Source organism: Meleagris gallopavo, chromosome 19 (genome assembly GCF_905368555.1).
Source record: "Meleagris gallopavo chromosome 19, MGAL_WU_HG_1.1, whole genome shotgun sequence".
NCBI lineage: Eukaryota > Metazoa > Chordata > Aves > Galliformes > Phasianidae > Meleagris > Meleagris gallopavo.
In genome coordinates, this window is record NC_139422.1 from 8,189,771 (window position 1) to 8,215,126 (window position 25,356).

General features: G+C 43.5%; 1 protein-coding gene across 4 annotated transcripts; it reads left to right on the top strand.

Annotated features, from left to right (window-relative positions):
• Window positions 1-24,919, top strand: GSN (gelsolin). 4 transcript variants are annotated; one of them, XM_085239156.1, is made up of 18 exons: window positions 84-131; window positions 557-614; window positions 13,847-14,048; window positions 14,962-15,116; window positions 16,109-16,270; window positions 16,476-16,625; window positions 16,915-17,004; window positions 17,901-18,033; window positions 18,492-18,580; window positions 18,932-19,147; window positions 19,972-20,105; window positions 20,884-20,974; window positions 21,367-21,537; window positions 22,346-22,520; window positions 22,796-22,920; window positions 23,341-23,418; window positions 23,933-23,993; window positions 24,435-24,919. In XM_085239156.1, the coding sequence occupies exons 2-18, from the start codon at window positions 582-584 to the stop codon at window positions 24,602-24,604; spliced, it is 2,235 nt and encodes a 744-aa protein (XP_085095282.1). In that variant the 5' UTR covers window positions 84-131; window positions 557-581; the 3' UTR covers window positions 24,605-24,919. The 4 variants fall into 4 exon arrangements, with proteins under 4 accessions (XP_085095284.1, XP_085095282.1, XP_085095283.1 ...); XM_085239158.1 differs by lacking the exon at window positions 557-614 and having other exon boundaries at window positions 1-131; XM_085239157.1 differs by lacking the exons at window positions 84-131; window positions 557-614 and adding an exon at window positions 4,112-4,132.
• The last annotated feature ends 437 nt before the right edge of the window (window positions 24,920-25,356 follow it).

A 25,356-nucleotide genomic window follows, 5' to 3' on the forward strand; every position in this document is an offset into this window, starting at 1 on the left:
CCACCGGGCCTTGGCCGGGGCGGTGCCGGGCCGGGGCGGGGTGCGCTCTGTGCCCGCCCCCGGGGCTGCCCGGCTGTGCCCGGCCCCGCGCCCCGCAGCTGCGTCCCGCCCGCCCCGAGCGCCAGCAGCAGGTAGGGCCGGCAGCTCGGCAGGGACGGCGCGGAACCCTCCGGCCCGGGGTGCGGGGCGGCTCCTGGGGGCGGCGGGGCCGGGGGGGCGGTGGCGGCTCCGAGCCCGGGGCTGCCGGGGGGAGGTGGGGAGGGGCGTGGGGCGAGCGGCGGCGGCGGCGGTTCGCGTCCGCGTCCGTTCGAGGCTCGGCGAGGGTCGCACGGCTGCTCCCGAGCCGGTGTCCCTGTGTAACGCCGCTGCCCGGAGTCTGACTCGGTGTTACGCCGCGCCCTGAGACCGGCACGCCGTTAGCGCAGCCCGGGGCGGAACGCCGGCCGCCTGCTGAGCATCTGCGCCCTGTGCTGAGCGCTTCTGTGCCCGGGGAAAGGGTGTTTGAACGGAAATTCCACGAATGTAGAAACTTAAAGTTATTTGAAATGTTTCCTAGGAAGAGTGTTTAAAAAAAAAAAGTTATGGGGATGACTTGTTTCAAGGAGGCCTCATTAGTAAGTAGATCCTCATTGAATAAAACTGCTTTGAATGTTATTTGCTTTTGGATGTGAAAAAAATTGACTTTGCTAACAAGGATGACTCTAGCATCAGTTTCTCCTAAGTCTCCTTTTTTCTTACTGATCATTGCAATTCTTTCAGTTTTCCACTACCAACTTTGCATGATGCAAATTTCTCAGTGAAAAAAACGTTTCCTTTGCTGAATTTATGGCATGGCTCAGCTTAGGGTACTTCTGCACTGGAGCGGAACACGGTTCTCAAGTACCTGTCATCTTCTAGGTTTCCCCCACTCCCCTGCAGTGTGCTGTGTAACATCTGCCCAGCAAATGAATTGTTATCCAAGTACTCGGGATCAGGTCTTGGCTTTACAAATGGTTTCCCTCATCTTGTCCATGAGGTAGTTTATTCCACACTCCGTACTACGCAGTGCAGAGAGTTCCAACTTTAACCCATAAGCTAGCAGGAAGAAGCAGAACCCAGCGCTGCTTGATGTCCGCTCTGTGGGCTGTCTATGCCGTGCCATTCTGCAAGGTGTGCCTGCACTCTGTGCATTGTACTCTGATGTTCTCCTCCAGCACAGATAGTGGGAATGCTGTCCTCTGCACTGATGCTCCAATCCTGGGCGTCAGCATTCGTTTATCTGTGCCATCAATGGGCCCCACCGCAGTGCTTTCTTGCTGGAGCAGCATGGAGTTGAGCTTCAAGGATTTCACTAAAATTCAACACAACGATAGGGTGGGAATTGAAGTTACACCTTGTAGGTATGCGTGGATGGTGGACTTCTTAAATGCTGTGTTTAAATATATGGGGGGATTTTCCAGTGTTTGTCTGAGAATTCAGATACTGATGCATTTTAGTGAGAACTGGGCGCATGCAGTAGGTGGAGGAATGTCTCCTGCCCTCAGAAGAATGGATGCTTTCTTCAGCTTGATGAAATCCTAGTACTAGAGGGAAAATACACGGAAACTGAACCTGCAAACAATCTTTGGCTACTTTTGAATGTCTGAAGTGTGACAAAGCAAAAATGCTACTGTTAGTTTCAACTTTGATTTTACAGGCACAAATCCAACCTGTCTGTGAATTTGCTCCTTTCATCACGAAAGCAGGGATGTGAGATAGCATTCCACAGTTTGGTTTCATGGTTCTGATAATGTTACCGACGGCGGTTGCTGCCAGCTCCAGCTGAGGGGCTGGCAACACGTTCCATTACAGGGCTGTTTTTATAGATACTTTATGTATTTTTGTGAGTGCCTCAGCTATATCTCTTGAGTTAGCATTGTGGCCAGCAGCATCACTGAGGGGAGATGCTGCTTCTGGGAAGAAGAGAAGGTAAGAGCCTTCCTACAGTGCACAGAGCAGCAATTAGCTGTTTTCAAAAGACCTGTGTTAAGTCAATGCTTCCCCAGGTTCAGATAAAGTAACCTTTTGTATGCTGGGTGCTGTACAGTGTGCTGGTGGGAACAGAACTATTCTTAAAATAGCCTTCTGACTTATTTGGTGCTCAGGATTTGTATCTGCTTTTAGCTTGCTTTAGGAATACAAGCTTTGCAGTTTAATTCCAGACTCAGTACTGCTACTGACATATTACTCATGGTTATGAAAGAAGATGTTGGATAGGAATCTGGAGCTCCACAAACCATCTATTTCCCCCTTTTGCTTTGAAAACCTAACAGAAGGAATATTTTAGTGGTTGGTTTTTCTTCTTCTTCTTTATCTTTATTTTAAATAGGAGCTGAAGTGATGAAGTTGCAGATTGATTGCAGTTAAACAGAACATGGTTAAACATATGAAGTAGCTTGCTCACAATGAATAACTACTGTATAGAAGGAAGCAGCTGTTCTTGTTTATTGTTCACTTTCACAGCACTTAGGAATTGCTGTATGAATAATCAATTTCAGAATACGTCTCTGCCTGATCACTTTCTGTACCTCTGTCACGTAGTTTATTCTGCTTCTCAGCATTAGTTAAAGTTCTCGTTTTGTCAGTTTCATCAATTAATCATCATTTAATCACTTCAGATGCTCAGAAGACTAAAGGAATTTGAAAGAAATGCTCTGGATGATTAATTCTGTTCCCATAAAAGGAAAAGTGATGCCAGGGTTCTCAGCTACATGCTGGAGCCGTTTCGCCAGTATCAGGCAATCTCCCTAGGTGGGGGTAGTGCACAGCCATGGAGCCTGCTGTGTTTATTCATCTGCAAAGTATGTTTCTGCAGGAGGCTCTGTGAAACAGCGGCGATGTAAGGAGGCAGTGCAGTCTGATACAGCCCTCAGGGCAGGAGCAGAGGAGTTGTCTCACCAGCTTGTCAGTGTCTCAGCAATGACAGGGGCTTGCAGCAGATGTTTAGGCAAAGGAGAGAACAGAGTTTGTACGGACAGATTTCCTTAGGTCTATCATTGTGGCTTTTGGCATAGAGAACTGCCACGATCAGGGATTTTCAGAACTGAAGGTTGCATTCAGATGATCGTGTTTAGTAGTCAGTAGTCATCCCACCCTTGTGAATTTCTCATATCTTTTTGTAGTTTTGTTTCCTGAGCAATAATTTCAATTTTGTGCCTGCGGAGAAGCACTTTTGTTTCCTTTAAAACTGCTACATAGCAATTAAGTTGTGCCTGTCCACATAGAAACAATGCCTTAATGCAAATACAAAAAATCATAGTTTATTTTTTTGTTATTATTATTACTGCCTTTGTCATTTTCATGCCCAAGATTAATTCCAGAGTTGGATTTTCTTCAGAGCCCAGTCTATCAAGACTTTGTCTCATAGGAACAACTGTGGGGATCTACCAGGAAGAGCACTCTCACCACAGGAATAAGTCACAGCTGATTATCTCCAGCCCCGTATCCAAATAGGAGTAACTGGGATACTGCTGAGCCATGAGGCAGACTACAAAACCTTAACAGGTTTATGTTGCTAAAGAACTTCTGTCTTCCCATGATTTTGGCTTTTAGTAAGAACAGAACTAAGTGAACTGCTGGGAGAAGTGTCTGAGCAGACTGCATACACAACAGGTCTGGAATCCATGGCGTGGGTGTGGTTGTTTCCCAAGAAGTCCAGGATGTTGGCAAATTTCCCATATTTACATTGCATCCTGCAGTCTGCTGGTTTTTATAGCAAAAGTACCCCGATTGCCAAAGTGGGTTCATCGTGCCTTTATGATCTCTTTGGAGCTGGGTGTTGGGCAATTGGCTTTTTTGTACATGTGCCAATATGCCCACACCCTCCAGGTACAGCTGTGCTGCCAGTTCTTGCCCGATCACAGCAGTGGATGCTTTCTTGCGGTATCACGAGTCCATCAGTGTGCAGACACTCAGGGTTTGCAGTCTGCTGATCCGGATGTGTATCTGGGGCGCTGGCAGAGAGCTGGTTTGGTAATATGGCTCTGTTATATCCTGTCATAGGTGGATTCAGATCAGACAGTGTTCATAGCTGTCAGCTTCCAGTTCTTCACAACTGCTCAGTGAAGGAAAGTGTGAGCAGAAAAATCAGGAAAGGAAGTAGGAGGCTGTCACGGTAAGTGCTTGAACGAGCGGCAGGGTTTATCCCTGATTATCCACTGATGATGCATTTGCAAGGTTAGAGCTTGGACACTTGTGGAGCTGAACGGAGCTGTGGCAGCTTTTCCTTGGGGTGCTGCCAGTGCTTGGCTCAGGAGAGCTGCATGAGGTGACACGAAGACGCCAGTCTGGGACAGCCGGGCTGCACCAGGGCTGCTCCATGGGCAGAGCCTGGCACTGGTGCTGCAGTAATTTGCTGTGGTGCTCTAAGTGGTTCTGCCCCTTCGTACTTCCCTTTGGATAATTGTTTTATTATTATTATTTTAGTTTTTCTTTTTGCTTTTTCCCCTCTTTGAGGTGAACTGAGATGTAGATAGTAACTGCATCCTCAGTCAGGATATTCAAACCAATCTGCCAGGGTTTTGTGATCAAAGTTTGGGATATGATGGTGACTGGATAGAAGGATTAGTTGGTTTGGACTTAAATTTTTTTTGTGTTCTTATTTTTACCCATTTCAGAGTGTTCTTTTCTCACTACAGGCTGTGGTTTTGGTCTTTCCCCTCTTCTCTTTTGCCCCTCATCCACTTCCCAATAAGAATCTGGAACTGCGCTCAGCTGGTGTCCCAGCACAACTGGGAGAAGGAGAAACAGCCATCTGTCTGTGCTAAAAACGAGTCAGGCAGTGGGATGCTGTCCAAAAACAAAGTTTAAACATATGTTATTTACTGAATGTTTCCACATGCAGTAAAAATAAAGCTACAATTCAAAACAGTGCCTTTAAAACATTGGAGGAAATGAATCATCCCGGAATCTCTCGGGTTGGATGGGGCTGCTGTGCTGAGAGCTGTCTCCATCAGGGCTTTCCCTACTTCCAGGCTGCCTGTCTTGAGAGCACTCGTGGTTCCTCAGCCATGAAAGCCTGAATCTCATTAAAAAGAAAATTTAAAAACACTGTTAATCACCAAAGGAAGACCAACACTTTCCAATGAGGAAGAAGGGAGTTTTCAACATGGCTGTCAGCAGCATTGCCTTCTCGTGGCTGCAGGCCTGGTGCTCACAAGGGCACTGGCGATCAGCTCTGGGACAAAAAGGCCTTTGAGAGAAGTTATCTCTTCGAGCCAGCGTGACCTCATCTGCATGTATTCAGAGAACTGACAGAGGAACTGTAATAGCTCTTATGTCGGTTTATTCAGAAAGGGATGTTTGGGAGGAAAACTGCTGCCTCTAAAATGGGGTGGCCCTGTTTTGGATGCCTCAAGGAGGAGGAGGATGGTGGGGAAGTGCTGGGCTGCTTGTGCAGGGCTGCAGGAAGCTCCTGGCCATAGCAGCAGCTCTATCTCTTGTGTCCACCAGGGCTGGCACCACAAACCTACAGCATCTGTATGGCTCAGACACGTCTCATGTTCTGATCAGTGCCCCTGAATTTGAAGAAGCTTTTCGATTTTGAATGTGTCTGTGAGGTGAGGTAGCTCCTGTTAGTTCAGGATGCTGCCCATCTGCACAGCGCTCCTGTGCAGTGTCCCAGGCTCTGCTGCAGCACCATGAGGCCAGGCCTGGGGTGGGCTGCTTGGCTGTGCTGTGTCTGTGGGGCAGACAGGATTTCCTATGTGTGCTTTTGAAGCACAACTGTTTTATACTCAGCCCTAGCATTTGCACAGACTTCTCCTGTCCTTGCTGTAGGTTAGCAATGGCTTGTTGTAAGCCCTCTCACCTAAGTCACCCGTGCCTGCAACTTCACATGGAGCACTTTGTGCTTCCCTTCTGGACTCCTTTTAGGTTGTCTCTTCTGGTTTCCATCCCATCTTCTCCAGTAATAATGTATTAGTCTGTTCTTCCTTGGGTTAATGATAATGAATTGAGCAGACTTCTGTGCTACTGAGGAATGCACTGGCTAGCTCACTCGGGGAGAACAGTTTGCATCAAGTTGCAGCTCATTTCCCCTCTGCACGGCCAGGACGTGGTGACTGGAGGGACAACATCTGTGTCATTTCCCCACAGCTGACCACAAGCACATCCTCACTGCTTCCATGAGCGTGCTTTGGCTGTCACCACCAGATCTGTCTATGGGACTTGATAGGGAGTTGTAATCATATTTTAATGTACTGGGTTATGTCTTTTGGGTTATATAAGCGCTCCTTTAAGACATGTTTTCGGCACTGAACGGTGATTTGTGTCCAACTAAAATTTGCAATTCGTTTTTGCTTGCAAGGAGTGCTGCTGGTGGTTTCCACAGATCCATACTTATCTTTGCTGTGTGTGTGTAAGTGCATGATTCAGCTCTCACATATGCTAAGGTAGGGCTTTTAAACAGTCGATTGTATCAGCAGATTTTCTCTGGGTGTGTTTCAATCAGGTGGGAGACCTGTATATTCTCCAAGAGTTTCTCCCATGTAAGTAATATTCTTCCAGATTTATATCATGCACCTGAGAAGAAGCTCAGGCTTTTGTGTTTCTGTATGTGCCAGGTTTTCAGCCTCTCAGACTGAACCGTCTGTTTTCACTGAGTGGATCGTATTCAAAAGGTAGAGAGACCAGAATAGAGCTGACGTGACTCATAATGCAAACAAACAGCTGGAAAAAGGGAACAATACACAAATCATCTGGGTGTTCTAGTTTGCAAAAGTGGTTTAGTAGGAATTTTAACTTTTAAATTCAAAAACCTACTTGCCAGTTGTACAGATAATGCTGTACTTTGTGTCCTGGACTGTTAATGTGAATTCCTCTTGGAATCAAATGCGTATTTTAAATGAAGGAGGAAGCTTAAAGGAACAATGCCAGCTTGACCTTTCCGGATTTGTGAGTGGCTGCATCTGTTCAGATGTAACTGCTAGGAGTACCACTGCCTCTCCTATAGGGGTCTGAAGTAGTTTGTGGATCTGCCATTGTTAGAGTAGGAGGAGGCTCTTCCATGCCAACTTTTCTAATCCCACAGAAGCCTGTTTACTAGCTTCTTCAGGGGGTGGGATGAAAGGGGTTGTTCTTAATACTATCTGTGTATGACTTTAAGGCTGTCAGGAGACTGAAAACTGAACTCATCTCTCATTTTAGATATTTTGCAATGCCTGTCACCTTGGCAACAAAGCTGAAGTCTCATCAGATTTGTTTTCAGTGACTTACTGGAAAGTTAGTCACATTATATACTGTTTTGTCAAGAAGGCAATAAAGAATAGAAAAGTATTCTCTTGTTCAATATGTACCATAATTAGCTGTTAATACTGTGCTGAACTGTCTTTCCTTCTCTGTTAAATGCAACACCATGTCTTGAATTTCTTATTGTTAGAACTTGAATGTTTCTGTAATATTTAATCTGACAATCTTTGTAAATTCATCAGAGTTTTTACAGATTTGCAAAGGATCAGAGAGAAAAGAAATGGTTGCGTGGGTAGCCAGAAAGTGTAGGAACAGCTAAACCTGAGATAATAATTTGATATTTGATCAGTTCAGTGACATTATCTCAGACAGTGCTCTGGAGTACGCAGCTCTTGCTCTGGCTGTGTTACTGTCACACGTACAACCTGCAACCTGCTGATTCTGTTGGGATCGATCATGCCAGTAGAACTTTGCTCCTTACAAAATGCCAGTTTTGTTCTTCTTTTGTTGCAGCAGAAACGTGGTGATTTGCTTCACCTCTCTGATACAGGAGGTGTAGAATGCTATGAGAAAGAGAGCCCTTCTTTTCCTGAGGAGACATTATTTCTTTGGAGCAATCCAGAGTCTGTGGGCAATTGTTGACCACTGAGTAGAGGAAAAGAAAGAATTGTCTGGGTGGAAATGCAACTATTTGCCTCCAAGGTACAGTGAAGATTGAGGCACAAGAGCCGTTTTTGAAGCATGAATGCTGCGTGGTTACAGACTTCTGCTCAGATTTACTGTTTTCCCCATACTTTAGAAATTCAGAGTGTACTTGATAGTTATTTTGGTGCCCCATATTATTCATCAAAATGAAAAACGGTGCCTTTGCCATCTAAAGATCCAGAAATTGCTCCAGAATGATGCAGCAGGTGTTTTAGATGCTCTGTGGTGCAATGTTGTGTGGGCTGCAGGCCTTCCTATGCGGGCCTTGTTTATACAATGCATTTAGACAAATTAACTGAACCTATCAAGAACCAGGAGCTGGAGCTGTAAATGAGAACAACCGTATTTTGATCTGGCCTGCCACTGACACGGCCACATTTAACTCAGCTGAGCTTTCCTGAGCAGCCCTGTGTGGGTAAGTCCTTTTCCTATTGCTGGGTATACGTATAGGAATGGCCACAATTTCTCTGTAGCTCAAACAAACAAAAAGTTATTCTCAAAGAAAATGAGTGTTTGTTTTTCTCTTGTAAGTTACTAGCAGAATAAGTTATGGAAGAGTGTTGGTTCTGAAGGTAAGCCTGAGTTCTCCCTGGACAAACAAAATCAAGCTCCCTCAGGAGTGCTATTTCTGTTAAACTAGGGTGCTAATAACACAGCAGTTAGATCTCTGAGTCTCTGCTTCATGTGAATACTTAGAATGTCTCTTTCCTTTGCAACACGTAGACCTCTTTACAGCTGAAGCTGTTTAAACAAACCATTGCACTTCTTTTATCACCCACTGTTTTATCAGCAATTTTCCACCTATATATATACACATATATATATATTTGCAGTTGCTCATATTCAGTGAATATCCTGGGAAATAAAGCCTCCAGGAGCTTCAGTGAATGGCTTAAAAATGTACATGCTGTTCACTGTCTCAGAAATGTTGAAGTACACAGCTTTGTGAGGAAAGCCCTGTGTGCTAATATTTGCTTTGTCATACAGAGGAGCTGCCTACTGAGTACTTATGCACATTCCTTGCATTTAATCTTGCTTTAGTAAATTTTTACTTTAAAATTTCACTTTAAGAAGCATTACCATTACTACCTTACCCATTTTGTAGTCTGAAATACTCTGGCAATACCAGAAGTCAGAGAATGTTTTGTTTGAGTGCGTGCATTCCTTCAGATTGGGTAAGCTGCTCTGGATGTTTGAGGTTGAGTAGGAATCAGGCTGGAGCCCAGGAGAATGAAGTGTTGTCTCCTCTTTTTGATTCTGTGAGACTGGATGATACTGTCTCCCAGAAAGATATTTTAGGCAACATTATATACCTGAGAGGGCTGTAGGTGTGAAGTCATGACAGTAGCTTTGATGGAGGGACTAGTCATTAATTGTTACCACTAATTGGCACTGCCACGTGATGAGATGGAAGGAATAAGAGATTCTAGACTCTGTCTTCACAGGTATGCCTTGCAGTGGAACAAGATGTTCCTTTCTGTGCAATGCTGGGCTGGGTCTGAGCATGGCAGAATGGGGCTCCTTGTCAGGAGCAAACTCAGAGGAGAGTGAAAACAAATGGTGAAAGTGCTGATAGCACAACTTAGAGGAGCACAGGGCCTCTCTGGGACGGAGGAGTGGCAGCACAGCCACAGGGATGAGTGTGAGGAACATAAATGGGAGTATTGGGGGAGGGAGGCAAAGGGAACTGTCTCTTATAAATGCTAGGGTAGAAGTAAGCAAAGAAGAATACTGAGTCCCAGGCTGGAGGTGGTGGAAGCACAGCTGTCAGGGCTTCTGACAGTGCTGTAATGGAGAGGATGCACACCAGGACGTTTGCTGGGCAGAGAAACAAGAGGGTCTCCCTGGTTTTTCTGGCCTTTCTATTGAAACAGTAGTTCCCAGGCTTGGGAAAATCATTTATAAATGTACTGAAGAAGCAGACTCCAAATTCTGCCACTGGTCTGTGAGATACACACAGACTTTTGCACAAATTCGGCTTCCACAACACACCAAATCCATGTGCTGTGTGTGGTAAAGCAGTCTCTGTGATAAGGCATTCTCAGACAGACCTGGCATGGTTGTGTTAATCCACATCTGGACACCATAACGAGTTGTTGTGTTCCACTGTTTGCTCAGAGCACTGGATTTATCTTAAGTTCTTGTTTTTATCGCTATGCAGCCAAGTGTCATTTAGATGATCCATCTGCACTGAAATCCCATGTTTCAAGCCCTTTCCTTGTTTTCCTTAAGTAACTTCTCTTTGCATAAGATGCTGACCCTGCACAGCACCATTTCTATGACTAAGCTGGACAGTTTTATTAACATCAGCTTGAAGTTTGCTTTCTTTCCCATGTCACCAACAAGACATCCTTTTGGGTATGGTCCTGACAACCTTATCTAGCATTTGCCAGCAGTAACGCATCCAGAGCACAGCTTTCTGTGGCTTGACTCAACAATGCAACATTTACACAGCAGTAATAAGCTGTACCAGCTGCTGGTGTGTGTTACACTTATTCTTTTTTGACATGCTTCGGATGAATCCTTACCAAAGATTATTATAACACACAATTTATTCACCGTAACTCTCGTTCCTTCTGCAGCTAATTGACAACACAAACTTGGACTCGGGACAGAACGTATAAAATGCCATGTTAATTAATGGACCAAATCTAGGTGTTTGTTTCCTTCCACTCCTCACCTCCTCCCTTCTGCCCCCCCAGCCCTGAAAAAAAAAAAAAAAAAAAGGTCTTAGCGGATTTGAGCTTACCCTGAAATGGGATGCCAGCAGTGAAAATTATCCTAGGTCTCTTTGCTTTCTGTCTGTTAAGTTTGGCAGTGTCTCACTGTACAGACTTTTATTAATAAAAAGTCCAAAGTATTTTTCCATTTGGAAGGGACTCATCTCTTTCTAACGTTATGCAATCCAGTCATCTTGGTTTGGGTGAGCTGCAGCTGCAGAAGCCATTGACAGCTGGTTTCCTCGGAGCACCAGAGCTGTCCCAGTACACAGTTAGGCTTCCAAAATTTTGTCACCAGATTCAGACCTTTGACACTATGAAGTTCCTTCACGGAAATCAGAAATGTCAGCAGGATTAAGACATTGTTTTCATTGTCTATTTCACTTTGAGAATTTGCACTGAAACTTTCAGAAGTACATTAACTAAAGCAGTGTTTGCCAACTTGAAATTTAAAAACAAAATGCATTAGCTTGGACAAGAGAGAAGCAGTGTTCTAGGAAGAGAGAGAAAGTATTCGTATGGAGAGAGGAGGAGGCACATGCACTGTGGGGTCTGATCTATATCTTGTGGATATAGCCAGGGGGAGCGTTTGGCCTCCTATTGAAGCACCTGCTGAAGGCTCGAGAAAGCATGAACGTCACACTGTCAGTAATTCTTCTCAGGTGCATTAAAATCACCGGCAATACAACCACACATAGGCATTGGTTATGTTCCTCCTAGTGTACTTGTTTGACCTCCCAGGATGTGCATGGGCTCACATGCAGCATGTTTAGAGCAGTCTGTGCAGCCCTCGGCAGCGTGTGGCAGATGCCGGACCTCAGACACGGCTGCTCGACCTCCAGGAGCAGCTGCACCAGCTGGAGGAGTGTGGGGCTGCTCTGCACCTGGGCTGGAAGTGGAGCGTGAGCCTTCCTGTGCAGCCTGTGTGCTGCAGACACCTGGGAAGTGTGATGGGCTGATGGTTGGAAGGATGAGCTCTTGCCTGCCTCTGTTTGTGATGGCGATCCATCAGCATGCTGCTCTCAGCATCCTGTTGTGATTCCATTGACCCAAATGGGACTGATGGCTGTTGTGTGTCTGTCACAGGGGTCTTATCACACCTTTGGTGGTATTTGGTTGTGGAATTACTGAATTAGTGTTGCTCTCTCACCTACCAGCCCGCTGATGCCCTTTTGCTAACGCTAGAGCTGAAGTGCACTGGTCTATCTCAAACTCCTCTGGCTTGTGTTACTCTGATAGAGGTTTGTGCAACATGGATTCAGGTGCAAGGTGCGTGATGAATCTTGCTTCCTGCTCCTCTGACAAGTTCAGAGAGATGAAGGTGTATTCCCTCCATCCTCAGGTTGTGGAGATGTGTACCATTAGTGCTTCTCTGTTCTCACATCTTCCAAACCTCTTTCTCTGCAGCCCTTGCCATCTGGAGCAGGTTTGCTGTTCGTTCCTCTGCGTCTCATCAACTTTCCATTTAGGTGCAGTCATAAGCAGACAAAATATTGCCTTTGTTGTTGATGTCTTTTAATTTCTTCCTATCCCCTTGGCCTTATGACTGGATACTTGGCTTGTTTTGAACACATTCGCTCTGTCGGTTGTAATGGATAGCATATTGTCTTGAGCTATTGCTGGCTGGGATTAAGTATCTGTAAGTGGCTGAAGGAGTCTGAGGTTCCCTGAGGAGTGTGTGCACAAACAAGTTCCACCCCTGCACTGCTGAGGGGGTGGGCGTGTTTGTCCCTGATAAAAGATTGCCTGCTGCAGCAGTCTTCGATATCGGCGGGAGGAGGAGGAGGGAGCTGGGACTCCCTGCAGCTTCTGCAGGAGGAGAGAGAAGCCCATTTGCTGTTAGAAATGGGAAAACAGGGCTTTGGTTATATTTTTCTTACCATTTTTTGCACAATGGCTCTGAAGCTGAACTGTGTGAGCTCCATGTCTGTTGCAAGGCTTGGCTGTGTTGTTACAGCAGCTGTGGTGCTTTCAGCTGTGGTAAGTGACCTGCACCACATTTAAACATTGGCAAACTTTTACTCTTCAATTACTTATAAGAGTCACCCTGTTTTCTAACTTTGTAAGGAGTTTGTGCAGTTTTATAGTGGGATTTGGGGGGGACTGAAGTCCGGCTCACTGTAATCAGAGCAGTCAAAACTCACTGTTTTCCATCTTTATCTGTTTGATATCAGCTTAGGAATCACTTTGGTAACCTGCAGTTTTGCTCTCTAGTTTGTAACATTCTTTGTTTCTGCCTCGGAAGCTGAGCAGATGATACTCCTGTCCATCAGCTGCTGTGAACTCTTTTCCTTACCGATTTACTGGATGCTTCTAATGTAACATTTTAATTTTTTCTTTCCTGTTGTCTGCTGTCACTTACAGGCATGCTATAATATACAGACAAATGTCTTTTGCCAATACTACGAAAATGTTCTGTTTACTTTCAGTGTTACCAAAGTGAATTATTTTCATACGTAGCTAAATGAAAGTGTTCATTATGTTTTTGTAAAATAATGGATTGTATGTTGTAAATAGATTGCATTTGTGTGACAATAATGTATTAAAGCAGAATTGCAACATCCCTAGGACAGGATTTTATGGATAGCACTTTAATTCCTAAAATAGAACAGTGGCACAGAAATACTGAAGTAAGGTGTCTGTTGATTATCAGTAGGAGAATATAAGAATATAAGGAACTTCTCAATTATCTCTTTGATATTCACAATATTTTCCAGTGAGAGCAGAGTTAGATTACACAGTAATGATAATAATATCTGGATAATACACAATATGTAAATAATGATTAATAATTGTGCAAGCTGTACAACATATAGTTAAAAGTGATATGTCCATTTCCTGCAATAATTAGCAAGGAAACTTGTATTCCACTTATGTGTCATATTGATAAGTTATAAATCAGCTTGGAAAGTATGTAAAGTAAAATGAAGAAATTAGGGAAAAAAAAGAACCCCAAAACAACAGTAGATAAAAGAGAGCCTGCAAAAGAATGTGCCAGGGATAAGGCATAAAATAGAGCTGTTTGGAATTTAAAAGAAGCAATCATCAATTGAGAAAGATTTCATTTATTTATTCACAAAATTCAATGCAGGAGAAAAGAAAGGAAACTCCACTTGTTGCTTGGGACAATAGCTAAGAGATCAGAAGCAATTTCATTTAAACAAGAGTTTCCTTGTACTGTGTGGATTGAATAACATCCTCTGTCCTGCCCGTAGCCTGTCAGCATGGTGGAGCACGCTGAGTTTTCGAAGGCTGGGAAGGAGCCTGGCCTTCAGATTTGGAGGATCGAGAAATTTGATTTGGTACCAGTGCCAAAAAATCTGTATGGAGACTTCTTCACAGGAGATTCTTATCTGGTGCTGAACACCATCAAACAGCGGAGTGGGAACCTGCAGTACGACTTGCACTTCTGGTTAGGTAAGTCTGGTGGGAGTGCCCCTGCTGAAGTGAATTCTGATCCTCACTACTCTGACATTCTCCAGTAGGTGTTACCCAAGGAAATAAGGGACAGGACTTTGGGCACCCTGAAAATGCAGTGTTGGTGCACATATTGCTTCTCGCCTTAAATATTTGAAATAGTTTCTGCAATAGAGAGTACAGCCGCCTCTGTACCTGGAAATAGAGCTGTGGTATCAAAATAATGGCTTTTATGATCAAGGTGATGTAATTCCTAGTTCTCCAGTGTCAGTTTCTGACAGGCCCACAGAAAAGACAAGAACTCAGATGATATAGTCTGCTGAAATCTTTTCTATTTCAAGAGGTAGAGGTCAGTTCAGACCTCCAAACTGGCCTTCTGCAATAAATGTCACCAAGTGACACGACAAGGCTTTCTCCACATTCTATAAAACTCACTGGCAATATCATAGTTAAAGCTATGTAGGATACTCGCATGGTGGTTTGCCCTGTTTGTCACCTGTCAATAGCTTTTTTACACTAAAGAGATTCTGAGAAGTGAACTGCTGAGGAATTGATGTCTCTTCAGCCTTAATAAGCTGCTGATGTCTTCCTTCAGATTTATCTGCTTGTGAATTTGGTCCGTGAGAAGCTTCCTTCCAGGACAGGGTGAAATAGCAAAGGGAAAATGTATGATACTTACCAAAGCCACAGCTGTGAAGCAGTGGGGTTGCAGTAGTTATGGTGGTATCGTAACCCTTACAGAAAAATAACTTTTTCTTATGCTGTGCAAGGGTCATTATTAGAAAATATTGCGAACTGCTATTCTGCAGACCTGTGTGGAAGCTAAACTTCCAGGATTTTCCTTTCTCCCTTGTGCTTATGCTGAGGCAGAAACCTTGCATTCTGTCCACATTTTTGTCTTTTCATTTCTTAGGAGATGAAAGCTCTCAAGATGAGCGTGGGGCAGCTGCCATATTCACTGTTCAGATGGATGACTACCTTCAGGGGAAGGCTGTCCAGCACCGTGAAGTGCAAGGCCATGAATCCTCAACATTCCTGGGGTATTTCAAGTCTGGCATCAAGTACAAGGTAGGTTATGGCTGGATCTTTATCCTGCCAGTCTGAATCAAATCTGCAAGAAATGACATCCTGCCCACTTCTCAGAAAAATAAGAATTGCCCTTTTGCCAGTTGTTTGAAAAGCATTCTCAACCAGATGTTTTCAATGAGGTGGAACTGACAGAGTGGAGAACAGCAGATCCCAGTGGGAGAGCTTTGGCTCAATTAATAATGCACAAGGAAAGCCCCAGGAAATTTTAGGGATTGGGATTTTGTTTTTCTTCAGAAGACAGGGAAAAAAACAGTCTCAAGATGTCTGGAATGAGTTTAAGAGCAATCCAAGTGAATGGGAAACGCCTACTCAGTAGACTTAATTTCTCCCAGTTACTTAACTAAGGTTGGCCTTGCCTGTCTCTTTTTCTGTGCTCAGTCCACCTCCTTACCATCCATGTTTGGGGAAAGTAGATGAATAGCAGTGGGAGCTGTACTTTCTTGTAATAGAAGTAGAAACATATAGTCTAGAATTGCTATCCTTGTCAGGAATATGGTGGTAAAAGGAAAGGGATACCAGGTCAAATGCTTGCCAAGTACTTGTATTTCCTCGTGTTCAACTCTCTTAATCATTCTGTTTTGCTGATTTCCTGCTCATTTGTTATTATTTTCTATTCATTCAAATTTGGTAGTACTTTTTTGGACAATATCTTGTAGGGGTAGGGAATCCTGGGCCTGGGATAATTTTTGGTAGGCAGGATGTGCAATATACATGGAAATACACCCTTCGCTCCACCAGCCAAAATCCTGTGAGAACGTCAACTGATCTCATGTTTCTATCAGTGTCCCACAGACAACAAAGGGATGGATAGCTGGGATGCATCACTGGATAGATTGACATACAAAAGTCCAGCCTGCACATTTTAGCTCTCTCCGCAAGTTTCTGATGACCCTCTGTCCTGTGAGAAACAAAAACTTCTTATGTATAGCTAATTAATGTATTTTTTTCTTGCCTTTTAATTTTTGTCTTAGGCTGGTGGCGTGGCTTCTGGCTTCAGGCATGTGGTTCCCAATGAAGTAACTGTGCAGAGGCTCCTCCAGGTCAAGGGCAGGAGAACAGTCCGAGCAACAGAGGTCCCTGTGACCTGGGAGAGCTTCAACACGGGGGATTGTTTCATCCTTGACCTTGGCAGTGTAAGTACCACATAAAAGATGAGTTATCAGACTTTCAGAAACAGGAAAATTCTGATTAATTGTGTTTAGTTATCTCAAGTGTTCAGCATTCTGAAACATCATGTAGCTGATTTTCTAACATCTTTCAGTCCTGGACATGCTGCTCCAGAAAAGGTCATGTTAGGGTCTGACAAGTGGCAGCTGCATGACTTTTCTTTCTCCCCAGAACATCTACCAGTGGTGTGGCTCCAGCAGCAACCGTCAGGAGCGTCTGAAGGCCACTGTGCTGGCCAAAGGGATTCGGGACAACGAGAGGAACGGTCGTGCCAAAGTCTTTGTTTCAGAGGAAGGAGCAGAGCGGGAGGAAATGCTTCAGGTTGTTCACTTCATCCATTTCTCTGTGCTGGAATGGGAAGGGCAATATGTGAAAGAACAGATACAATGGATAGGTAGGCTCAGTAATGTCTGTGTTTACACAGGAAGTGCTAGTGTTAGAAACACTCGCGCTTCAATGCAGACGTGGTCTTCTTCATTGTTGGGACATCAGTATATTTTTGCTGGTTTTGATCTAGAAGTTTCTTCTCCTTCTTCTTTGTGGCTGGAGCATCTGGAAACAGAGACTTTTTTGGATTGGCTAGTAATATTTTCTTTCCTCTCTCTCTCAGGTTCTAGGACCAAAGCCCAGTTTGCCACAAGGAGCTTCTGATGATACTAAAACTGATACAGCCAATAGAAAGCTGGCTAAGCTCTATAAGGTAACAAGAAACAGATGGACCCTGACAATTGTAGGGAGTGAAGTAATCTTTCCACAATTAGATGGAGCTGGAATTGCGTAGAAGAGCTCAGCTGATCTGACTCAGAGTCTTTTAGGAACCTTTTTAAATTTAAGCGTATGAACCTTGGTTGCTTACACTGCATACCCACGTGCTTTTTACTGTCTTTATCAGAGACCAGAGTCAGCAGTGGGGATTCAGCTGGAGCTTTTCAGGAATTTATAGAGAAAGGCAGAGTGTGAAATGAGTGGGTGGGAACACTGTTAAAAAGATGAGAAGAATGGACTAGAAACTGGCTTTATCTCTTCCAGTATGCAGTGAGCATGATTGAAGTAATAATTTGGAAGGTAACGTTTACCATCAGTTAGTATGAGTGCAGAAGACTGTTCAAGACTTTTTGGGAGGAATTCTTCTCTGCAGTTGTCTCCACTAATGACTTGGTGAATATCTGCCAAGGTGGTTTGTAATGTAGACCTTTAGTTATTAGTAGGTACAGGAACTCAGACCTTTAAACCCTCTCGACACACAGAGGCCTACTCACAGTTACCAAGACAGTCCAATTCAGTTCTGAGATGCAGTTATTTTGCTTTAGAAGAACTTTAATGGCTGCTTTTGCATCCAGTACATTTAGCAGTTTGGACTAGTGTTTGATTCTAGTGATTTCTGCTTTGCTAGACGTATCTGAAATCTTCAGATTAAGTGCTAGGTTCTGTCATACCGTTGCTGTGTCAAAGGTTCCCTGTTTGAATGATAATAGTGCCTGAAGCAGCCACTGCATTCAGGTTGATTTCCCTTCCACTCCATGAGTTTTGGGTTACTGCCATGAAGCTGGAGGCGAACAGACAATGCCTTATCTAATCTCTGCACTGCTACCACAGGTCTCGAATGGGGCTGGAAACATGGCAGTTTCCCTTGTGGCAGATGAGAACCCCTTCTCCCAGGCAGCACTGAACACAGAAGACTGCTTCATTCTGGACCATGGCACAGATGGAAAGATCTTTGTTTGGAAAGGTACTTTAGAGATGCAGATGAAGCTGGTTATGTATGCATAGGATTTTCATCCTGATCCCTGTTTCTTTTGAGCCAGGTAGGAGAGTGTTCACTTGATGGAAGCGGTGCTTTTCAGGGCATTAGATAATGCTATCAGATAGCATTAACAATCTTGGGAAAGCACTCTCATCCAAAATGGCAGATGCTGAGATACTGGGGTTTTGGTGAAACGAAGGTTTCTGGGAACCAGAAAGAAAAAAATGAATTAACATCAATCATCATTTCCTTCAAAAAGGAAATTGTTCTCTCAATCATCATAGAAAAGCACAAAAGAAATAAAAATTTCATTTAGTACTTGGCACCATCTTCTAGCTGTGCCCCTCAGCTGTTGCAAAAAGTTGAATTGCTATGGACAGTTTTTTCTCTGGGTAGATAAAACTTGTTAAAAGTTCTATCTTTCCTGTCTCTTTTCATTAAAGGCAGGAGTGCCAATTCTGATGAGAGAAAGGCAGCCCTGAAAACAGCTACTGATTTCATTGATAAGATGGGTTATCCGAAACATACCCAGGTAAGGATGTGCAGCCCACCCAGATGCCACTGTGAATAGTTTTCTACCACATAGGCCACTGACTCCAGTGATTTGTGATGCATCTTTAGTCTTATTAAAGGCCTGTTTGGTATCTAATAACTGTAGGTTTGATCAATTGCTTTATCTCAGGCATCAGTGAGACCTAACGTGGCTCTTAATACTGCTTTGTGACACCAAGCCCTTCACTGCTGTAGTCTCAGGAGAGCTGTACAGGGCAACTCTGCCAGCCTGAAGCCAGGGCTCCTATGAAGCAAGTAGTAAGCAGTAGCCAGAGCTGGAGCTGTGTGGGACATGGGGTCAGGCTCTGATGGGCTGGCTCTTTTGTTTCAGGTCCAAGTCCTCCCTGAGAGTGGTGAAACACCCTTGTTTAAGCAATTCTTCAAGAACTGGAGGGACAAGGACCAGACAGAAGGACTGGGAGAGGCTTACATTTCTGGTCATGTTGCCAAAATCGAGAAAGTTCCTTTTGATGCTGCCACTCTACACACCTCCAGGGCCATGGCTGCCCAGCATGGCATGGAGGATGATGGCTCTGGCAAGAAACAGGTAAGCTGTGTCAGAATCCTTTTGAAGAGTTTCCAGAATTGTCTTTACTACTTGATGCCTTGCTGCAAGAACAGATGGAGCTTGAGACTCATCAGCACTGCACTTTCATAAATGCTGGGGGAATCTTTAACATTTAAGACACCAAGAAGGTCTTGAGAGCCCTACAGCCACGTGGTGTAGATGAGCTGCCGTTTTCACTCCAAGATTGCCCTCGGGTCAATGCTTCACCCAACACCATTGACCCAGACTTCTTTCTCTTTCCTCCTCATCCCTATTATTCTAGCTCTTGCCATCATGCATGTGATAAGTGGTCGTCTCAGAACACCTATCTGACACATCTGGATGTTTGTGTTTGTGCATAGAAACAGTGGTCAAGGTGGGCTTGAAAGAGCTGAGCCGTGAATCCCAGCCAACCTTGTACTTTTCCAGAATCTCCAGTAAACTAAAATCTCTGTTCATCGTAACTGAGAGAAATCAAAATCATCATGTCATGTACAAAATGGGCATCAGTGCTGGCAGTGCTGGCAGTCTGACTGACATTTCTCCTGTGCTTCTCACCATTCAGAAGGCGTGATCAAGATTTGGGAGTTCACAATTGGATAAACTAAATGTTCCTTGCTTCCAGGCCTGGCTGCAGGCTGTGGAAATCTGTGGTGGATGGGAATGACAGACTTTTAGTGGCTTTCCCCAGCAGGTGGGGCTGCAGGACTGCAAGTTTTGGGAGGCTGGATGAAGAAAACAGCTCGGTCTCTGCTAAGGAACATCTGCTTATTTGTATTTCACTAAGAAAATTTCTGGTCCTCTCCCTTTGTGCTCTTTTCTAGATTTGGAGAATAGAAGGCTCAGAGAAAGTGCCAGTGAATCCTACGACATATGGCCAGTTCTATGGAGGGGATAGCTATATTATCTTGTATGACTACCAGCATGCTGGAAAGCAGGGGCAGATCATTTACACTTGGTAAGAAAGACTGGGCCTTTGTGGAGCTGTGAAGTCTACTTCTTTGAGAATGGGTCACTGCTGGTTCCCATTTATGGAGGATCCTCAGGGAATATGATTTCACCTACGATAGTATTGCCTTCCAGAGCATTACTAGAGGTCTGGAAAGTTTTGAAGTTTGAATGGAAGGAACTACTGTGATAGCAAACAAATGAAAAAGATGCTTGCTTGCTTGTTTGTTTGTTTGCATTTCTAGCAGTACTTAATCCTTTGGATCAAGTCCTGGACTTCTTGCAGTTTCTACATCTGAGACCATTGTTACTAACTTTTCTTACTTTGACACCTTGACTGGTGGATTGGGACTGTTACAGTTTCCCAGGCCTTGCCTTTAAGGAGGAGTTTTTTAAGGGTCTCACAGTGATGTTCTTGCTTCTCAGCAAGCAGAAAGGGCACAGGCAAGCTGTGTAACTAAAACCAGAAGGAGTGCAGTCTGTATAAGTACTGCACGTATAGTTCATGCTAGCAGTGTGAGCAGGCATGTTTTTAAGCTGGTTGCTGAAAGTATCTTTGGAGATAGGCATGGAGATACTAAAGAATCTCTGCTAATTATCTAGAAAACATCCATATTTTCCTCTGTAATCAGTCTTACAGTCTAAGACAGTGAGCTTCTTTTCAGTGCTGAATGAAGTGCTACTGAAGTTTGGTAGCATTGAAATTTTTCTTACATCTTGATCTCTGTAAGGTGCATGTGTTGGGGAGAAGGCTGAAAATAAAACGCAAATTTTGCCTTGTCTTTCAGGCAGGGTGCTCATTCTACTCAAGATGAAATTGCGACTTCGGCATTCCTCACAGTACAGCTGGATGAGGAGCTGGGAGGCAGCCCTGTGCAGGTGAAAAAAAACAAGCAAAGAAAATCAAATTAAAACCACGAAAACCAACTGAGAATAAATAGGATATAATTGGTTTTCTCATACCTTGCAAGTGGCAGTGAGCCTTCTGCTTTCTAGTGTTAATAATTCTCAGAAATTAACAATCTGTATTTCATGCAAATTAATGCAACATGTTGGCAGCCAACAGAATTTGATAGGAGAAGCAGAAAACACCCTGCGTATATTTAATTACTTTTTTTGCAAAGGCTGCTGGATTGGTGAAGACTGCAAACTCTGTGAGTTCTATAAGAAGATTCCAGCCAGAAATATGGCAGCCAAAACCATTTCCAGCATCCCTTATGCTTCTCTTCATCGGTGCCTTAAAACTGACAGCAGGTTATCTTTTTCTCTAGAAACGAGTAGTGCAAGGAAAAGAGCCACCTCATCTGATGAGCATGTTTGGTGGAAAGCCTTTGATTGTTTACAAGGGTGGAACATCTCGGGAAGGAGGTCAGACCACACCGGCACAAACACGGCTCTTCCAGGTCCGGTCCAGCACCTCGGGAGCTACCAGAGCTGTAGAGGTATGTGGAAAGAGAGCCAGCTTCTGTGTTGTATACATAAGCTGCAGTGGGGACACAATCTCTTTGAGAAGAATGAAGGCCAGATTGAGCTTTCTGATGTAAACTGTAACAAACTTTTAAGCCTTTAGAAACTGTTAAAAGATGTCTCTTTTCTGGTGAGTAAGTGGTGATATGTTCATTTTGGTTTATAAATATCATCTCAAATAGGTTGAAGCATTCCGTCTAAAGTCCACAGTAGATGTTACACCCTGCATAAAACAATGATTTGAAATACTGTTTGGTGCTGGATATTGTGTCTTGTTCTAAGCTTGTGTGACCACACTGCTACCAGTGGAAGACTGCAAGTGCTAAAGAGTCTAAATAAAAATACAGCCTGTGCCAGGATACAGGCTGAGAGCCCTTCTTATTGAAACAAAATTCAGACATACAAATAAACATTATGCTAATGATTCATCAGCATCAGCAGCTGGGATGGTGCTCTATGATTGTCTCCCCAGCAAGTTCTTATATCTCCTGACAGAACCGTGAAGGCTGGCAAAATGACAGCCCCAAGCATCTGAGCAGAAAGTTGTATGTATCTGTAGATTGTATTCAGAAGCACACGTTTGTTTACTCTTCTCATATGACTAAGCCTAACTCATTACCCAGATATAGGCAAATATACAACATATATTGTAACCCTACATGCTTGCAAGGAATATCTTGTTTCAAGTTTGTTTAAGGATAGATGCTAACTTTTATTTTGAAATTACGGGCTCTCCATAGAGGATGATTACTCCTCACATGTGCAACTTTCTTTTTTTTTCAGCTGGATCCTGCTGCCAGTCAGCTGAACTCCAACGATGCTTTTGTCCTGAAAACTCCCTCTGCTGCTTACCTCTGGGTTGGCCGTGGCTCCAACAGTGCAGAGCTGTCAGGAGCACAAGAGCTGCTGAAGGTTCTGGGAGCTCGTCCAGTACAGGTTACTGAGGGTAGAGAGCCAGGTGAGGGACACACATGAAGTCTGATGTCATTTCTGTGAAGCTGCACTTTCTCAATAATTATTTCCTGGATATTTTCTTTTTGTCTCTCAGAACAAGGAAATGTGAACATGATACATTTCCAATCTAGTGTCTTCATAATGTTTAACAGCACACCCATGTTTGTTGACCTCTAGAACTTTCTGACTTAGAAGAATGCTTAAAGTCCTATCCAAGCCGTACTGCTACTGTGTTTTCCAGCAATAGTTGAGGCAACAGAGTATCTTTTTCTTTTCCAGATAACTTCTGGACAGCCTTGGGTGGAAAAGCTCCCTACCGTACTTCTCCTCGGCTGAAGGACAAGAAGATGGATGCTCACCCCCCTCGTCTTTTTGCATGCTCCAACAAGAGTGGACGCTTCACTGTGAGTATCTGAGAAGATTGTCAAATAATTCAACATTCATCTGACAAAGCTGAGAGAAACTTAGTCTGAGTATGCCCTCAGTCAACAGTAATGAGCTGTTACACCCAATTTTCCTTTGTAGCGCTGCCTCCAGAAGGGAAAATATTAGCACCATTTATTTTTTCTGCAGAGACAGCAGCTACGTCTATAGCAACTTTTCGAACCATCAGACTGGTCCTCCCCTGGTTAACAACCAGCATTCCCATTCCTAAGATTTTAACTCTTGAGTCTTTCAAGCAGCAAGAGGGAGCCTTAGAAGCCTTGTGCATGAATGAAAGGCTGACAAGAGATGAAACTAGAGCCCTGGTGAACTACATTTCTCTTGCTAAAGTAAAGTGATACTTGCAGAATGTCCTCATATTTTGATCTTATGTTTTTCAGATTGAAGAAGTCCCTGGAGACCTGACCCAGGATGACCTTGCTACAGATGATGTTATGATCCTTGACACATGGGATCAGGTATGTCGTGTTCACCTGTTAAGGAGAGAAGCAAAGAATATACACAGTGTGGCTCTAGATTTAGAGATCCAGATTAAAATCACTAGCAGAATTATTAAATTGTAGAGTCCTTTTGCTTTGAAGCCTGAGAACAATTCACCTCACCTGTGACGCTGAAGAGAAATTACACCCAGAAACTGTGTTAGTTGCTGTGCATGACTCAGCCAAAAGTGAACTTAGAGATGAACTTTGTGTCTGTTTTATGTAGAGATGTTCAAACATCAGTTATTTTTTTCTGGTGTTAAGCTAGTGTACAGCTTGTTCTCGTAATTAGAATTTACAGCAGATAAACTGCAGCCAAAAAGCTTCCTGTCATCTACCAGAAACTTTATTCAGGTGGGCCAGTGATCCAGGCACACCAGGAGGAATATGTTTCTGCTCAGTGCTATACTCAGTTCAGCCCTTATTTTCTCTTTCATAGGCACATTGGCTGTTGCTGAAACAATTCATGTGATTTATTTTTTTTAATCTATAGGTGTTTGTATGGATTGGAAAAGATGCCCAGGAGGAAGAAAAGACCGAGGCTTTGAAATCTGGTAATTTCATGACATTTTTCCTTCTGAAATAAATGTTTTTTATTTTCCCACCATCTGATTTTAAGTCAGACAACTTAATATACTGAGGAATATATCTTAATCATAACATTCAATGTTGTGATCAAAATGATCACGTAGATTGAGAAGAGAGAATCTCAAAGATCAGCATAGAAAGGTGTGATATTTAGACACTGTGCTCAGACCCTAACAGTAGAAAAGTATCCCTGTGTGGGTGAGTACAGACTGCCCTTATACTGGAGCATTTTATAACAGTAATGTATGTTTTCTACCGAAAAATGCCGGTCTTCTAACAGGTGTAGATAAAACCACAAAGTAAAAGCTTATTTATTTTAATGAAAAATCTGAAGTTATATCTGTAGCATCCATCTACTGCTCCCTGAGATTTGTACCTTATGAGATTTTCCACTTGTGCCTTTACAGCTAAGCGATACATTGAAACTGATCCAGCCAGCCGTGATAAGAGAACTCCAGTCACACTCGTTAAGCAAGGGCTTGAGCCTCCAACCTTCTCTGGCTGGTTCCTGGGCTGGGATGACGACTACTGGTCTGTTGATCCTCTGCAGAGAGCAATGGCAGATGTGGATGTCTAAGTAACAGGTTTTTCCTCTTTTTAATAGAGCAAGTTTAGTTCCTTCAGTGCCTTCAACAGCTGCTTCCTCCTGCTGGATGGATGCTAGCATGGCAGTGATGTTAATAGCCAATTAGCTGTGCAATAAGTACCAAAACCAATCACGACCAGTCGTATTGCTCTACTCCTTGCTTTGATTATATTTAATATGGTAAAGCTTGTTTGGAATAAGAGAAGAATGGGTGAGCTTTGTTACTAAGATGAAAACGTTAAACAGAACCTGTAGATCCCACATTTGAACTTACTTGAAACAAATACACACCTTAAGAAAACAAAACCTTCTTTGTGCTGTTTTTTTTTGTGGTGCGTTAAATGTTTACAGAAAGGATTTTGTGGTGGTTTGGGATGTTTTGTTTTCCTTTCCATAGAGCTTCTAACATTTAATACTCTGGTAAATTCATGGTATTTTTCTCTTTCAGAAAGTCAAGCAATAGTAAAAAGTGTTTTTAACTCAGGATCAGAGGAGGAAGCATTGCTGTTTTCAACAAGAATTCATAGGGGTGACCAGTACATAGCAGCAGCAGGTACAGATGCACTCATCTTCCCCAAGGATTAATGGCAAGCTGTGCAGTAGCTTTGTTTCCCACTGCAAGTGTGTGCATATAGTGATTCTAATTAGTACTTCTTTGTTAATCATGTTTACACCCCAACAGAAGCTTAGCTCTGCTTGTGTTAACTAAAATACCGGCCAACATCTGCAGATTGGTGTATTGA

Coding starts and splice junctions, on each gene's coding strand:
- GSN (XM_003211338.5), top strand. CDS start 12,477: ATGGGAAAACAGGGCTTTGGTTATATTTTTCTTACCATTTTTTGCACA. Junction 16,271..16,475: donor TCATCCTTGACCTTGGCAGT/GTAAGTACCACA, acceptor CTTTCTCCCCAG/AACATCTACCAGTGGTGTGG. Junction 17,005..17,900: donor AGCTGGCTAAGCTCTATAAG/GTAACAAGAAAC, acceptor CTGCTACCACAG/GTCTCGAATGGGGCTGGAAA.